The following is an 18651-nucleotide window of genomic DNA, read 5'->3' on the forward strand; positions in this document are numbered from 1 at the left end:
GGGTCTATTGTATTGGTGATCCATAAGATGAGCATTGCGTTGATCGCCGTCCACTCGAATTTCGTACAAGGGGGTGATGATGAACTGATTGACCCATCTAAAAATTCAAACTTTCGTCGAGCTTCTAATGCTGTTTGAATGTCGGCTGTTTGCAAATATACTTGAAATAAGATCCCACATTGATAAAATAGTAGGTTGTGGACTTGTATATATATTGGATGGGCTAATCCTCCTATTACCTAAATAATGAACCTAACCAGGTATATGTGCAAGTCAACGCTCTTGACCTGTGGGTTTGTGGGCCCGAGCCCACAGGTATTCCGTGTCCACATAAGTAGCCACGGTAAGATCATATGACGAATTGTCACGGCCTGTCAACCCAAGATTCATAATTGTCTGTTTTAAGAAGAGTAGGAATGAGGAAATCCCCTAGTCGGTCTTGCGAACCGAGGTAATATGGAGAATTGGATTCAATTTTTGTAGGTGTTAGTGGATCAACGGCAGCCATTGCTAATTTAGTTTTCAAAGAAAAATTATTTGGCTCGATACCATGTAAAAATGTGATAAAACTTTGGCTTGCTTTCCTTCATTCATCTACTGACTCTTTATAATACAATATACTTTAGTTTCCTAAGCCCACCAAACCGCGTACAACAAGCAAATTAAAGATAATAATGGCAAAATCTAAATATTCATCAATGTATTCTAGGTAAACTAAATATTTCCTAATGATATCTCAATACTTAAAAAGGCAAACTTTGATTTGGAGGTAGAATTAAAAACCGAGTCGATTTTTCCTTTGGCCAAGGGAAAGCCGACTCAGCGTTATATGTTGGACAATTTTTTATTTCTTTTCTTTTCGAATTTTTTTTCCTAGACTTATGTATTTACGCAATTAGGTCATATAATTTATTAATAGGACTAATTACATAGAATTAGACTAATGCTTTTCTTAACCCCCTTTCTATCTCTCTAGATTACAAAATACTCTCTTCTCTCCTTATTCTCTAATTCTCTCAATTGTGATCATCACCATTGCAACTCCATTGGAGTCCATTGAAGGTTCTTAAAGGAAATAAAGACATCTAGGCTAGGCCGTAGGCGTAGCTCAATTAGAGGTGAACCACATAAATTATTGTGTTTGGTTTATTTGCTCTTTCATTGCTTTGATTGTGTCTACTTGGTAATGTTGCATACAATTCTGTTTTGGGTTTGCTTAAGTCAATTCTTGAACCCTTAACCTTTGTTCCTTGGTTAGCGGGGGGGCTTAATTCTTAATTATTAAATTTTTGTAGAAAATTATAATGCATGGAAATGCAAAATATCTTGGTAATTTTATAGTAATTAAACAATGTTCTTTGGTTGTCTGTAGTAAATTAAAATTAACATTGTAATTTGTAATTATAAAGGAAATAACATGGTAATAAAATTTCTATTTGTCGTAAGAATTATCTTCTTTTGAAATTTTAAATTCCTATGTTAATTGTCAACCAAATAGAATCAGTTTAATTGTTTAAAAAATTCAAATTCCTATATGACTTGGTGTCAATCCACTAGAAAAAAAAGAAGATTAATCACCCAATGACAATTATGGAAGGGAAAATGGTGAAATCAATCACGTACAAATCAACAAAAATTAAGCAATTCATTATTTGCTAATACATTATTATTATTATTATTATTATTATTATTATTATTATTATTATTATTATTATTATTATGTTCACTAATTTTGAGAAAAATATGTGGGAGCAGAATCTGAAGCTTCTGTCTTGGGCTCAGGCAAATGTTTAAATGCTTGTCAATGTTTATAAATGGACAAATATTTATAGATTTGTAGGGCACGGCATACCAGCATTTGTGTTATTTCTGCTGTTAAACTTCCATGAACTTGTAGCCACCACGTTGGAAACAATGACTGTCGAATTAGCTCACTTTCAAGCCGACTTCGTGTCAAATTCGACTCAATTCAATAGGTCAAAATGTTTTACTTTTTTTATCATTACCTTTATTCTAATATATATATATATATATATATATATATATATATATATATAAAAGAAAATATTTTCAATAACTTATATAGCGATTTTAAGACTATAACAAAGTAATTTGAATCAAATACAAAAATTGACCACAAATATAGTAAGTTTTGATTAAAAATAATAACTTGAAACTGAATAAGTTGACAAAATTAAAAAAGCAGATTTAAAACCATTGGATTTGCATTACGTTTAGATATGACCTAATTTTTATGACATATTCAGATTAGGTAATTTTTAATTTTAGACTGTAACTCACTAATTTTCAATAAAATGTTAAATTTAATTTGTATAATTCCCGAAGTACAAAAAGACAAACTTCTTTTTTTTTTTGAATTTGAATCCTTGGTGTTAATTTATTTCATTTATTTTAATTCAAATAATTTTGGGAGTATCCACAACCCTTTTGCACGTAACGTGCAATGTTCAAAATCCCCAAAAAAAAAAAAAAAAAGAAAAGACGTAAAAATACAAAATAATGAGCTTGTTTCTTAGTGATAAAATCCGAAGGAGACATAAACATGAATTCCTAAAAAACACCACGAAACTTGCAAGTTTTCAATAATTTAATCCATATATTACTTTTCTATTAAGAAATGACTATGAAATAGAATTTTTTTAGGCCATATACGACAAGATAATAATAATAATAATAATAAAAGAGGTTGAAGAAAGATGAAAGAGGGCAAAGTTAGGCAAAGCGTGGCATTGATTATCGTGTCTTTCTTAGGTTTGTTGTTGTGGTTGGCATTAAAACACCACAAATTAACAATACATCAAGATGTGGATAGTGGTTATCATATCGCATATGATTAGAACTTTAGTTTCCTTCTGATATTGTAATCCATTTTTGCACACTACTTTTACAAGCTTGTATTCTTGTAAATATACTACAATGATTAATATTCACAACACTACTTTTATCCATCAAAGAGAAAGAAAAATTAGATGGAGCAAAATTAGAGTGACCGAGTCAGTACAACTTTTCGACAATATTTTGAGAAAATGTGAGTCTTTGCCCATTGGAAACTTATTTTTCACTCTATTTATCGAAAACTTATTTTTAATGGTAGAACGAATTGTCAAATTTATTTTTTTTATTTTTTCATTTAGCCAAACCACTATCTAAGATGGTGGTTTGATTTAACTTAAAAAAACACTTTGTTCAGATGTATTAATATTAAGAAAACGATTGAAAAATAAACCATCATCTCAAATGATGGTTTTATAATAATATAACAAAAAAATATCATTACTTAACCGCCATTTTAGGTGGCGGGTTGCTACTTGCTTCCCCTATTTATCATGATTCATTACAATGCAACTTGTTTGATTTTTTTTTTTTTGTTAATAAACCACTCACCATGTGATATTTAAATATAAATTAAAAAAAAAACAAACAAAACCATTACATAAGACAACATTTTGGTTTTTATACCAAGCCGTTATCTCAAATAGCATTTTAATTTTGCTAACTTTAAAAAAATTACCCTTTGTGGACGATACCACAGGAAATAAGTTTCCTATGCACGTACAATGGAAATTATGTTTTCAAAACACAATATAGAGGGCAAAGTTTCCCACAATGTTCATTTATAAAATTAACAAAGAAGAGTTTTTTTTGTATAAACTTAATTTAAACTTTTTATCCTATTTACATCTTTTGTTGGTAGTGTATAATAAAAATAGTTTGAACGAAGTTTATACAAGACTTTTTCGCTTCTTTGCTATCGAGCAAATAGTATAATTTTTGGCGACATTTTGGAAATAGGATCTGTTGAAAAAAATGCCACACTTATCCAACTTTATCATTTTCATTAAATATTTGGAAAATACAGGAATCTAAGGGACAAAAGTATTACCAAGAAGGCGAAGTGTGAGGTGAGGCAGAAGAAGAAAATTGAGCAATACGAGTATTAGACTCACTACATGAACTACCCAAACATCCTGCATCTCTTAAACAAACCGATTCATCGGCTTTAGCTGGTACCTCCTTCATTGGACTTAATGGCAATGAGCATGGACTCCATTTCATTTCCTTTTCATTTTCTTTCTTCTCTTCATTCCTATCCAATTGGGACGGCGGCAAACTATCCGACGTCTCAAATGGGGTTGCACCCACTCCACTAACTTCATTGTCATATATTGGGTTTGAAATGTACATCAAATTCTTCCCTTCAAATTCAACTTCAATATTAATTTCGGGTTTTGAATTAGGTTGTTGCATTTGCAATGTAGATGATGATAATGATGAAGAAGCAAGGCCAAGTAGTTGTGGGGATTGAACTCTAAGAAACTGGTGCAGTTTTCCATGTTTAGGTCTTTCATCAATTTCTGTGTTAATAGGGAGTTTAGGAAACAGGAAATTTCTAGGAGCATCTAGAACTCCCTGAGCATAGAAGCTACTAAGAGGAGATGGAATTAATTGGTTCTGATTTTGGGGTTGCTGTGGGTTACGAGGATTTGCCACCATAGACTGATCTGGGTTTTTATCATTAAGTTTTCGACGGCGGAGGAGTATAGAACAGTAGAGTTCAGCTAAAAGCACAAAAACCAAACACATAACAATGGCAAGTATGATTAAAATTGCCATCGTTGCACCCATTGTTAACTTTGATGAACCTTTCATTTCTCTCCTATTTAGCTTTCTCTCTCTAAAGAACCGTTGTGGAAACACCAAATAAAATGGGAAGGATTCTATTTTATTATTATGAAGAGTAAAATAAAATGGTGGGCTTTCATGGGTACTTAAGTTTTTTGGCGGGAAAGAGTACCTAGCTTATGCCAGATAAAAGGACTGCTTTGGAAGACGAGTCATATGGAAGAACTCGTTGGCTAATGCTATTAACCACAATCCACAGTATTAAAGAGCTCAACACTATTTGGATGTTACTACCACCTCCCATTCATCCAATGTCTACCATCTGAGTTTTTATAATTTTTCGATTGGTCAAATGGAACCACATGTGAAAGAAAAAATTAGTATTTTTAAATTTTAATATGGGTAAAGTAGGGTTATTAGGTATAAATATATGAAAAGGTTAAGTTTAATATAGGTAAAATTGGTAAAATTAACATACCTAAAATAGAAATGAAATATTTAAGGTGACTTGACACTTAGGTAAATATAAGAGAGTATAAAATAATGTCAATGCTAATTAAAAGATAATGTAGTTTTAGTAGAAAATTTTAGTCAAATGGTCATGTATGAACAAAAAGCTTCGCTAAAATTAAAATTTTACGGATATCATAAAAATGATATAATACATTGTATATAAATTAATGGGATATTTTACATGATAAAAAGAAGAACTAAGAATTCACTTTGCAGACAAAGTAATGTTAGAAGCTCTATATTGACCCTACAATTACCCCATATTAGCAACTGATTTTTGACTCTGCTAATAACAATAGAACCCTATATATAACCCATATATCCAACCCAATATTGTACCCATTGGATGACAGCACCCAACAACCTACCTCTAATAATTGATCTTTGTAGAGGTCAGATAACAATGGTCTTCACTCCGCAATGAACTATTAAGTTCCCGATTTCAATCAGTCACATTAAGGTAATTTTGAATTCTCAGTTTCAATATTCATATAAGTGCAAACATCCTCTTGATCCAAGTACAACCATTTAAGTCACAACTTTACAAACGAAGATACCAAACCTTGTCAAACAATTTACCCATTTTGTAAGAAGAAATCACACTCTAAAAAGGCATCAGAAATGTAGTAGAGCTGTATCAACATCAAATTTCAAGAGTGTAGGATAAGTATTTTACAAGGGACTAGTAAAATTGATTTGGCAACTAAAAATGGAAATGGTGAGAGAAGATTTATGAAACAACATGGAGGGAAGAAGAAGATGGATGAAGAAGACAACAAGAGCAAAAAGGGAAGAAGACAACATCATATCGGACGGACTCAATAGATACAATTAGTTTGACTGGCTTTCGAACCCTATTTGAACCAAATAAAAATGCATTAAAATTAAATTTGTTCCGACTTGATAGCTAATTAAAAATAAATTGAAAAGTTTTTGAATTAACCGATCAAATTGAATGACCTAAGCTAATGGAAAATAACACTTGCCTGGTTAAACTCGATTTTTAACTGATGACAACTTAATCAATCCAAATCCAAGAATCGACTATTTCATGCATAATCAACAACCAAATCGAAAATAACTTAAATTGACTAAATGCAATCAACAACAATATGAACAATACTGCTTTAGGACAATTTTTGAACATGAATATTAAACAATTTGACCATTCTACAAAAACTCATAGAAATGAATCTAGTGTGTATCTGGTTTACAATACTATTTCCATTGTATTCATATATCTACAATTTTCACGATGCGTTGTCCCAATTATTGCAACATTTTTCAAATTTTGTATCCACAATAAGTCGTTTGATTTCATGCACAAACTCGCCCACATTTTCATCATACCAACACAATTTTTACCTACTAGTTTCCTCCTTTTCTCCCATTTACTTTGTACTAAACCTTAAATATAAACAAAATCAAAATGTAGCAATTCTAAGATGTAATGAATTTTTTGTGCTTTATCTGACGGTAACTTAAGGAGATAATTGTGTTACTTTTGTAACAAATGAGTTACTATATAATGAAAAAAATGTATGTGTTAAATTATAAAATGAAAGGTATAAATTAGGAAAACAAAGAGGTGAAAATAAAAAGGTTACATGAAAAACAATGCGTTTAGTGTTAATAGATGATAAAATTATTGTAAATCCAATACAGAATTGATGTACACTCTAAATCATTAGGAAAAAATTTATAAAAAATTAATATGCCAATTCTACAACTACTCCTAAAGTAGATGTATCATAATTCTTTGATCATGTTAGATTTTCTCTTACCGCATGTCAATATGCAAATGGTAAACATCAAATTTATAAGAAAAATGTTCAATATAATAGACTCGTGTGAGCAAGACAATGTGTGGAGCTAATGAATATCGTACACATACCGCAATCACCAAGAGAGTAAATGTACTCTGTTGGGTTGATTTTCTTCGTCTGATTTAAAAAGAAAGTTTGAGACGATTACCATTGGAGATTTCAGTCTTTGTTTGCTCTTAGGGCAGCAAAGCGTGCAGCTAAATCATCATAGTTGGGAAGCTTGGGGTGCACATGCTTTGCAGGACTGTCTGGCTGGAAGGAAGCAGCACGAACAAACACCTTCTGTTGCTCGGGTTGGGGCACTTGACGAGGAGGAAATGACATCGATCTAGAAGTCTCCTTCCTTGGGGTTGAATTCTCCTCATCTAAGATACTGTTGGCTGCTGAAGCTTCATGAATGGGAGACTTCAATGCATCTTTCGTTCTGCTCTTGGTATGTCTCCTTGGCTTTTCTAAATCACGAGATGAGGGTTTCTTGCAGTAGTGAAGTAATAGCTTGTCAATCATCATCTCCTCGTCAACCTTGTCGTAATGGTCATCATCAATCACTACCTGGAGGCCTTTTTTTGATTCATTTCTTCTTCTACTAGTAGAAACTCGTCTGACAACCCTTTCTTCCTTTCCCACCTCACCATTTACTTTAGCATCTTGAGTGGACGCAGATCGTGAGTGTCTCCTCCGATGGGATCTTCGTCTAGGAGTGGATTCAATGCCACCTTCATCTTTATAGTAAATTTCCGTGAAACGTTCGTTACCATTCATATTTTCATGGGCATCTGGGAAATCGGGTTTAGTTGGGGGTTTTCCTGACCCATTACTGTTGCCCTTTGGATGGAAGGTTAAAGTGTCGTTCTCTTCTGCATCAACTCTATGCTTACTCTTTTGTGGTTTCACATATGGAGGAGGAATACCACCTCTGAATTTGGACTTAGATCCATCTGTTATATCTTCTTGCACCTTTCTCATAATTTTGACATGGATGTTTTCAGCAGGTTCATTCTTGACAGATGTGGGGGAAATATTACTGACTAGATGTTGTTTATCAGGTGTTACCGATGACAAGGTTTTGAAAACATCTCTTTCTGCTGTGTTCATTTGCCTGTGTCTACCCAGTTCATGTCGGCCATCAGTAGGTTCAAATCTTTTCCCATGAGATAAATTACCAGCATGAAAGGTTTCTTTAGCACCATTATCCTTGGAAATAGATCTATCAAATTTTTTCTCTCTCCTATGAAAATTATTGTCACGGTCCTCTCTCTTCTGGAGAGTCTCTTCTCTATACGACAATGGCTTGTACCTGTTGTGAGAGAGTTCTGGTGCTATAGAAACATCATACTTCACTTCATCCTTTTGCTCAAGAACATCCCTCCTGGTTACTGTCTGCTGTCTGTCATCAACTTGTCTTTCTCCACCTTGATAAGAGGCTTCACTCCTTTTCTTCAGCAAAACATCGTTTTTGACAGTCGCCCTGACAGTTTCTTCAGCGACAGGTGTCGAGCTTCTACTCTGAACAGCATGAGTCTCAGGTGTTTTCTGGTGTTTCTGCAAGGAAAACCGCATCAAAAAAATAGAGGAATAAAAAAAACAAGTTTCTTTTCAGCTTACAGTTTACGCGAAAATTAGAATTACCTGCTCAGCATTAGCCATCCTCTCTTCGAACCCCCTTATGTCCCATCTTAGTGAAAACTCAGATGCAATTTCTTGCAGCAGTTGAACATTTTTCTCCATTGAAGGGGGTTGTGAGGACAAATTTTCGACAAGCTGTGTGATGAAATATTGGGATCAGTTGTAAATCTTGAAAAAGAAACTGCACATCCTAATACGGTCTGATTCATGAATACCTTTTGATTTACGTAATACTCCACAGAACTTCCATATCTTCCCTGGAACAAGTCTCTGAGTTCACGCAGCTCAGGTAGATCTGAGAACCTGGCTGCAGCAAACATTAAGGATGCTACAGCCTCCCTACAGTCCTCAGGGCAATCCCTGTTGTAAACAGTGATGTAGGGAAAATAAGTTTAGAGTATCAACAAGAAGTGCCTAACTGGGTGCTCTTGTTACAAATTACATGAAATAACAAATTCCAAATTTCATATAAACTATACATATGATCCCACTTAGTTCTTGTAAAACCTATTCAAATTCAATCCCACAAGAATCAACAAAGCTAATACTCTTTGCCACATGTTTGCATATTGTCAAAACAGATGAAATAAGTTTCCTTTTTCTACTATTACACAGCTTGAAGGTACATCTGTAAATAAATATCAGAAAACGCATTTCTTTTCAAAAAATTGAGGTTAAACTCCTGTCAGGCGTGCAAAATTATGCTTGATGACACTGCCACACTTTTATTGTCCATATGTGCTAAAGCATAAAGCATTATAGAAAGATAGAATAACAGATTATAGAAATAGTTCCACCAAAGTTCATTCTGTAAAACTATAGACATTTAGATTTTTAGATAGTGAAAAGAAATTAGTTGTGATTTGCTAAAAATAATAACGTGTTGAAATTTGGATAAAACACATCAAGGTAAGGCAGAGAAGGGAGCCAATTTGCTTTGTTCGGATAATACTTGGATTTTGGATAACGTGAATAAAGGAGCTGTAGCTATCAAACTTGAAAAGTACAATATTACATTAGTGGATGCTTTTATGAAGCAAAAATTTCAGCAAGCATTTTCTTAACAAACAACATACTAATATATTTAACAGAAATTCCTGCTCGATTCCTATTCCCATCAAGGTATTTCTCTACTTTCAGAAGCAGTCTAAGATGAGCAGAATTGGCATTTTATAGCACAAAAGTAGTATCAGCTTATTAACCAAGTGTACACAAATGCACAGCTGCATCACACTTGCAAATTGCAATTCATGAGCATACCATAATCCTCCCATTTTACGAGCAATACTTTGAAAGGATTGTGTTTCTCAAAGAAGGAAATAATCCAAAACCATTGACAATCTTTGCCCTCCTTTACCATATATTTCATCTCAAGTGCTATCTAAACATAAAATGATCTTTCTCACCAAATGTTTCAAAAGCAACATCAAAAACTCATCCCCTCCCCTTTGCTTCCCTCCCTTTCCTTCCTAATTTATCACCCAAACAATGTACAACATTTGATTCTTATTTGGAAATTTGAGCCTTATGAAAAACAGCCCAAAGGCAAAGCGATTAAGTTCAAAAAAGAGATAGCCAATATGGTCCAAAGTAAATTAATATTGCTACAAAACAAAATAGCCTATCCACTCTAATTACAAAGATGGGAAATTTTTTCCCTAGATTCTTTGATGTCATCTATGAATGAAGAATATACCAATATTTTCTTTGGCTACTCCAAGTGCTAGAACCCCGGATATGAAATATCTACTAGTATTGAATATGAATATACCTCTGCAATAACATATGTTCTTATATGCAATAGTGTAGATTACTAATCAGTGTTCAAACCCAATCCAAATCTATTTCGATATGAACATACAAATATAACAATCAAAAAGATGATATCGCAACAATAACTTATTTGGAAAACTATTAAAATCATGCCTTAGCTCAGAATAGGAAATAACTTGTATCTCAACTCTCGAGGGTCGCAGGGATCATGCATTTTTAGTATAATCAAAAAATGAATCCATGCTAATCTCATTTTATCCGTTCAAGTATTTTAAGATATGAGAAAACATAACTGACCATAGTCCATAGGCAAACAGCACTACAGAAACCACACATTACTATTTGTATATTACAGTGGTTGAGTAACATCAAGATGAACAATATAGGATTTGAACAGCAAAATGTCGTATTGGAAGGTTCTTAAAAACTTACAGGAAGGCATAACAAAGGTAAAAAGCATCACAAGCAGCATATACCTGAGTTTTTGCAAAACTGGAAGGTGCTTCAATATAATTTCACAAACGTGATCAATAAAATCATAGCACGAAGCAAGAATCATTTCCGAAACCAACCCATCTGCCTGGTCATCAAAAAAACGAGATAATGGTCATTCAAATAATAATTCCAAAATCAAGATGAGAGACAAGGACAGTCAATGAACCAAAGTACTTCAACACACATTCGTTCTTTGCAAACTTTCCACTTACAGGAAAAAGGAAAATCCTAATTAAGAAACGTTGGGCACAGCCTAGACCAAACTTCTGTAAACTCATACAAGAGGTATCATATTTTTCTTCTCTTCACGCAATCACCGTATTGCAATCATATTGTAAAGGCTTTTGAGTTTACCGAAACCGAAATATAGGTCACATTAACAACGAAATAATCCGTATTAACCGCGATATCCGTTTTGCGACCGTTACCGTGACCGTAATGGTAATGGAAATCGTATTTTTGCACTACAGTTCACATAACCCTCTCTCTAGCTTTACTAAACGTGTAAACATGGTTTTTTGAGCTAATACTATCATTGGTCCACAAAATAACAATAACAACTTTAACCTTCACATTCATTTATATTAGAATTATTTCAAGACTTTAAGATGATTTGGGCCTGAGTTTTCTAGCATTGATCATATCCTATAACCCCAGTTTACAAAACATAACTCATCGAACGATATCAACTAATCAAGGATCAAATGAGCCATATCACTGCAGAATCAAATGCTATTATTAGTATCAAACACTTTGAACTGTGTTTGGGGCCATATCAATGGATATCATATGCTTTTGACCAATATTAGGCATTATAATAACTGCATTAGTCCCATTTCTGAATCATTAATCTGTTAACGGGATTGCAAGTGTTTTCGTGTTTTCACTATGCTAGCACAGCCCAATCTTGCGTTCCACTTTCACGGTCTATTTTTTCATTCGATCTATGCAAATATTTTGATTATATACAGCTAGTATTGCTAATAAAATAATAGAGACCATAGTTCGATGATAAAGAAGAATCAGAAGGTTTAAGTTCTTTAGAGCAACATTTTATTTGCAGTTGCCAATATAATCAAGCAAAAAACTCAAGTCTTGTTCGATATATCTAGAGAAACGGTTAATTTTGTATATAGTGATTTGGCTTCATATATTACTAGCCCTTAACTTTTATTTTTCAAGTTCAACCTTGTCTAGTACTATATGCACAATCCTATTCATTATACAGCCAACTATTTTAAAAATTTCTCAGCAGCAAAACACTTTTAAAAATGGAACAAGAACATAACATATGGACATTAATAGTTAGTTCTATTAACTCGAATTCTTATAATGCTACATACAGCAATCAATAAAACCGTAGTAAATTGATTTTAATCATTAGGCGTAATTACACCTAAAAATCTAGACAAATCCAAAACCAAAAATCTCTCTAAATTCATGTAAATTGTATCCGGCTACTAAAAAGCGACAAATTAAACAATTAAATAACAATATTCCGATGCACCGACATTTTCTCAGCATTAAAATAAAACAACAGATTAAACACCGTTATCGTTTCCATTTTGATTTCAATAAATTTCTTTTCAAAGCATTAAAAAAATTCGATACGCTGAACATTACAACATCGAGAAAAAAATGCAAATTCCAAGCTCAAAAAAGGATTAAAAAAAAAACTAACTCTCCCATAAGCATTCTTCTCTAAGCCATTAGCAAGCAGATCAGCAATGTCCTTCCTAAGAAACTTTTGTGTCGCACTTCTCTTTCGTCGAACAACCTCGATTCGCGTTCGTGTCTGCTTAATCAAAGATTTACTGCAATCGCCATAAATTTTCACAACAAACCATCAAAAAATCTATTCAAAATTCAGAAATTCGATTTTGAATTATTGAGAAAGAGATCGTAAAAATTAGTAACAAACAAACCATTTAGTGTAGAATCCACTTCTTCCAAGCAATCCGTCTAACATCTTCGCGTTTTCGATCAATAGCCGGAAGTAGAGAGGAAGAGATGAGAGGAGAGAGAAAGGGCTTAGGATGGAGTGTAAGAGAAAGAAAGGGCTTAGGATGGAGTGTTAGAGAGAGAAAGGAGAGTAACGTTCGATTTTCCAGAAGCTAGAAATGCAGTTGGAATATGGAATAACGTTCATGGGACCATGAGTGCGACCCACTCTCCTTCCTCCACTAGCCTTTACATGCTAATGTTTATCTCTCTGTTGTTTTGGTGGATGATAATTAGATTAATTTTATACGCTTTTTAATTAAACTCGATTCACGGTTTACGGTTTACGGTTTACGGTTTACTATGATAAGTGTTACTCATTGACCTTGTGTCAAAAACTATTCAAATATAATCCGATCCGACTTGAAATTCAAATCGGATCAAAAATTATCAAACCCAAAATTACGTTCTTTTTAAGGATTATGGGATTTATATTAATCGAATTGAAGTTGCACTCAAACTGATTGTTAAACGAAAATGGAAAAATTAAACCCAAACTGCAACCAATTTTTACAATTGACATATAACGTTAACTATGATTACCTAAATCTAGTAGTGACTGAAGCGAGCCATATTCGACTCGAATTAAGCAAGAAGTCGAACTCAATTCGATTACATACGATTTTACCCGAATCAATTTTTAACTAAATTGTTGTAAACTTGAATTAATTTTTAAATAAATTATTGTAAACCCAAATCAATTTTTAACCAAATTATAGTAACTTAAACTATTTTTAATCAAAAACTTCTCAAACATGAGGAAAATTTTTTCATTAATTTTAGTATATCAAATTATTAATAATCAAATAATTTCAACAAATTTATGCCTAATTCTAGTTTTTGAGTGATGAATGTCTAAAAACTAATTTATAGCATGGGAACATTCTCTAAATTTTAGCATAAATGGAAAATAAACGAAATCTCCATGAAATTTATGATTATTAAGATTATAAATAATTATGACATTGATTTTTAGCACAAAAATGTGATGGAAAATTTCATTTGGTAATCTTGAGATTTTGAGTTTTCCACATGATAATTAAAACTTTTGAAAAATCTACGCAGAAATCCTAAGATTTACTAAAATGTTTCACCGTGACTTTTTACACTAAAAATGTTAGCAATCGTTAAAGTTGAAGCTTGCAAAAAGTAAAGTTTAAATTTGGGAGAAAAATGTAATTTGGATGAAAGAAGGTAGAGTTAGAGTCTAAAATTTGGGGAAAAATGTTGAAAGCGGATGAATATGTAATGGATAGTCGAATAAAAAGGGGTACAACAGCCTTCATGCTTCGACTTTATCGTTTGCTAATGTTTTTGGTGCATAAAAGTTACGGTGGAACATTTTGGTTACCACGTGTTACCACATAGATTTTTAAAAAGTTTTGGTTACCACGTGGAAAACCCAAAATCTTATAATTACCACATAAAATTTTCCAAATATGATTTATTTCATTCAATTAGAAAAACCAAATATTAGAATTGAGATCCAAATTTCTTTTTAAAAAAACTTAATTTTAAATTTAGTCAAGTTCATTATATTGCTCGCGGAATGAGTAGCTCTTTTATAAGGGAGAAGTAAGCTTGAATTTGTTCCACAAGAATACTAGTATAGAAACTCGTGCAATGTACGAATTTATGAGTGAATATATACAAATAAAGTTTTGAAGAATAAGTCAAGTATATATTAGCATGATTAAATTTATCGAATACATGGCTTTTTTAAAGTAAAACTTAAATAATTATTTTAAAAAATTATTTATCGAATATATAATTTTTTTGTTCAATTAAATATATTAAATTCTAGGCTAGATATATAGAATTGTCATAATAAATTATATAAATACTTTACCGAATTTAGCTCCAACTTAAAAAAATCTGCTTCTAAATTAAGTAAATATTGTCATGTAATTAGCTATTATACACTAATATATTTCATTTGTCAAGGCTCTTAAGGATGACATTTTTTATTTTTCAGCATTTTTATTAGTATGTATGATATGATATATGTAACTAAGTTAAATATATAAAATTGCTATAATAAATTATATGAATACTTTACAGAATTTAGCTCCAACTTAAAAAAAATCTGATTCTAAATTAGATAAATATTATTATGTAATTAACTTATTTTATTTGTCAAGGCTCTCTAACGATGATATTTGTCATTTTTCAACATTTTTATTAGCATGTATGATATGATTTGATATGATGCCCTTTGATGATGTCATCATGATTTTTTAACACATTAATTTGCAAATTCATTATTTTGATAAATATAATGCTAAATCAATTGGTTTTTTTGTACAATATTACCTCAATTAACAAATATACGCTTTCTATCAATACATATAATCCAAAAATTTATGTAAAATAATGCCTTAATTTATACCTATAATTCATAATTCTTTCCACTATTAGCTTACTCGTTATAAAATTTTTAATATTTGTAATCAGGTTAAAATCTTTTCACATATAATTTTTGTCATAATTAAATCATTCTCTCACAATCTTTGTAATCGATTAATTTCAGTAAATACGAACTTACACAAATTTATAGGTACAAAATATTATGTTCACAAATTATATCTTTATATTTCTTTTAAAACAAAGAAAATTTTAACTTTTGTTATTTTCATAAATGTCATGCTAAACCAATGGAAAATGTTGTAGAATAATACATTAATTTATGTCGATATAAATAATTATTAGTCAAAAAAATTTTGACAAAATATTATACCTAAATTGTTGTTATTAATTTCAGTGGTGACAATTTCTATAGAATAATACCTCAATCATTGTGAAAACGATGATATATTAGAGTTCGAATAATGTGTTTCAAACTCCAATATTGCCAAGAGCGAGTGTATGAAGTTTAGTGACAAACAAATTACGCTATCAATAATATCGACGTTTGTAAGAGAAAGTAAAGCAATAAAATGACACAAAGATTTAACGAGGTTCACCCAACTAAGGCTACGTCCTCCGGTGTGTAGTATCTCTTATATTATCAAAAGGAGTTCAAAGAACTCTCAAATATGGAGAATTACAATGGAGAAGAGATATAGGCTAGTGTTTGGCTTGGGGTGTATTTTGTGGATGTTTTCACCAATTACAATGTGAATGTAGCTCTCTATTTATAAGAGAGATCACACTAAGTAACATTAAGTATATTAAAGCTATGAATAAATGATAATAAAACATCTCCAAGAACTTGAAGAGTCAAAAAACAGCATCTTAGAAGCATCAGAAACATCGCTCGACCAAAGCATAGGCTCGCTCGGTCGAGCGGGATACAGGAAGTGTCTGTCTGCATTCTGTCTGCTCGCTCGACCCATCCTGAAGCTCGCTCGGTCGAGCGAGCTGGTCGAACGGCACTTCAGAGGGCTTCTGTCAATAGTTGCTCGACCTTACATTGTAGAGCATCTTGAACTAAACCTTTGCACTTCTTCATTAAATCCCATAACTCCCTTGATTGACTCATACTTCATTACCTCATTAATCCATACTTTAATCATCATCATAAACCACAATAATCAACTTAATACACCAACTTAACACACTCATTGGATTCCAAACCCAAGAGTCACACATGAATGCACACACCAATTGTGCACTCAAGTCACACTAATCACAACACATTGAAAAATTTACATTTTGTAAATCGATGTATGTAGTCATTAAACTATGCCTTAATTTATGTCAATACTTAAAATCTATAAAAAATACTCCCTTCAATTCACTACTAATGTATCATTTGTTGTATGCACTCTATCCAATGCACTTATTCAATCTTTAATATCTCTAATTGTACATGATTAAAAATTATGGAAATTTGATATGAATAATCCTTGCATTGAGATGAATCAAACAAGATCCCACTTGACTATGTTTTAACTTATAGATTAATAATAAAACACACATTAAGAGTAAGAGATGAATAGTGTCCAAAAAGCAAATGAAACTGTAACACCCCGATATTTTTCCGATATTTTCTTCCCTATATATTTAATAATTCACTAATAATATTATTTCTATATATATATATATATATTATTTATTATTGGGCTTGGTCATGAGATTTGCAATCCTTTTTGGCAATTAGAATTATTTGGGCCCAAACTTTTCCTTAACCCATCTTTTATTTTCAAAAAAAAAAAAAGAGGGACTCTTGGTGGAGCTTGTAACTCCCTTAGGGTAATGAAGGATCAAGGCATTAATCCCATATAATTAACCCTTCTTAATTCCTTAATCATTTTCATTTTGACATCCTTTCAAAATTCCTCCTAATCTACATTCCTAACTCCATTACACTTCATCATTTGGTGTTTTCCTTTACAATTGAAGTCGATTCGTGACCGGGAATTTAATAGGACGCTTGAGAGTTGGTTATCTTGCTTAAGGTATGTACACGCAGTGAAGTTCGCATTTAGTTCGATGTATCATATAATAATGGCATACAAAAGTAAAGTATGGATATATAGTACGAATAATGTTATCTTTCCGAATAAATAATTTTGATATATTGTTTTGATAAGCAGAGGTAGTATGACCTCACTAACCTTAAAAGTGGACGTAGTATGACGTCAATTGGTGGAAATGAATTACTCGCGGTATATGGGGGCATTATGAGCCACCGCGGGGGTATGCATACTTAACCATAGGCACCGAAGTAAGGCGAGTGTCTATGGTAGAGACTTGCTTAGGGGTTAGCTTCCCCTAATGTATTGTCTCACTCTTGAAGTTTGGGGTTTGGTCCGGCAGTATGGCCGGGAAAAGTACAGCAGTATGGCTGACTGACTCAATGAATCATTTGAAATTTATTAAAAAGTAAATATTGAACTGTAGCCGACGTATGGTAAGTTGCCATTGTGCTTTATGCTATAATGTTAATGTTATAAAAGAGGTTTTTGCTGACGTGTACTTTTGGTCTTAACGACCCTGCGATGATGTTGTTTCCTATCTGGGTAATGACTAGCAGTAAGTTAAGTTGCAGGTCTGGGGAGTGAGGATTGTCCCTTGGAGAAATAAATCGTTAGGATACAGAAGTCTTGATAAGAACTTCTAATAAATTTTAAAGAATATTTGGTTTATGAGGCGATTTCGTTCTCAAGTTGTAATAAGTAGATTTAATTTTACGTTCTTATCCGCTGCTAAGAATTTCTTTTATCTAGTAGTTTATAATAACACTAATAGAACTCGATCCGCAACCTTTCTGTGTTTTCAAAAATCCGTTTTTATAACTGCCTTCTAATATCCTGGTTTGACTCGGACTACATTTACCTTTCTTTAAAAAGGTCGTCTTCTCTTTTCAAACGATCCGAGTTATTCCGAGATGTTACAATTGGTATCAGAGCGGGAGTTCTATTTAGTGTTATTTATCTATATCGATAAACTAACGCAAAAAAAAAAAAAAAAAAAAAAGATGACGAGAGTAAAGGGGTAGACATTAAGGGGATATGATGTGTTTTGGTTGGTGTCTTTAAGCATGATGTCATGGATAATTTTGATGTGTGCATTGTAGAATTTCTGTGTATATATCTCTGATACTCTGATTTATCTATCTTTGTCTTATCTCAGAAATTAATTGTCTCGTTTTCTTTCATTCGTGAGTCAGGGATTACAAAAGTTTTATCTATCATGGATAAAGGAAAAAGACCTACCGGAGAGGAAAGTAGTACCCTAGAAGAACCATGGAGAGCCTTAGTTAATGTACCAGTCTGGGTAGAGATAGAAGCATTAAAAATTTGGGACATGAAAGAAGGAGAGAGTGAGC

At 32.4% G+C, this 18651-nt stretch overlaps 2 protein-coding genes across 2 annotated transcripts; both read right to left on the minus strand.

The window, feature by feature from the left end:
* Positions 1–3900: 3900 nt before the first annotated feature.
* Positions 3901–4647, minus strand: LOC130815588 (uncharacterized). The gene has a single exon (XM_057682077.1). It carries the CDS (start codon positions 4645–4647, stop codon positions 3901–3903), a length of 747 nt encoding a protein of 248 aa, XP_057538060.1.
* A 2123-nt stretch (positions 4648–6770) lies between these two features.
* On the minus strand, positions 6771–13086 carry LOC130814605 (uncharacterized). Its single transcript, XM_057680728.1, has 6 exons — positions 12803–13086; positions 12559–12691; positions 10859–10962; positions 8825–8969; positions 8613–8744; positions 6771–8525 (listed from the first exon to the last, which is right to left on the minus strand). Exons 1-6 carry the CDS (start codon positions 12844–12846, stop codon positions 7143–7145), a joined length of 1941 nt encoding a protein of 646 aa, XP_057536711.1. The 5' UTR covers positions 12847–13086; the 3' UTR covers positions 6771–7142.
* Between the last annotated feature and the right edge of the window lie 5565 nt (positions 13087–18651).

The sequence above is a fragment of the Amaranthus tricolor genome, chromosome 6 (genome assembly GCF_026212465.1).
Source record: "Amaranthus tricolor cultivar Red isolate AtriRed21 chromosome 6, ASM2621246v1, whole genome shotgun sequence".
Classification (NCBI taxonomy): domain Eukaryota; kingdom Viridiplantae; phylum Streptophyta; class Magnoliopsida; order Caryophyllales; family Amaranthaceae; genus Amaranthus; species Amaranthus tricolor.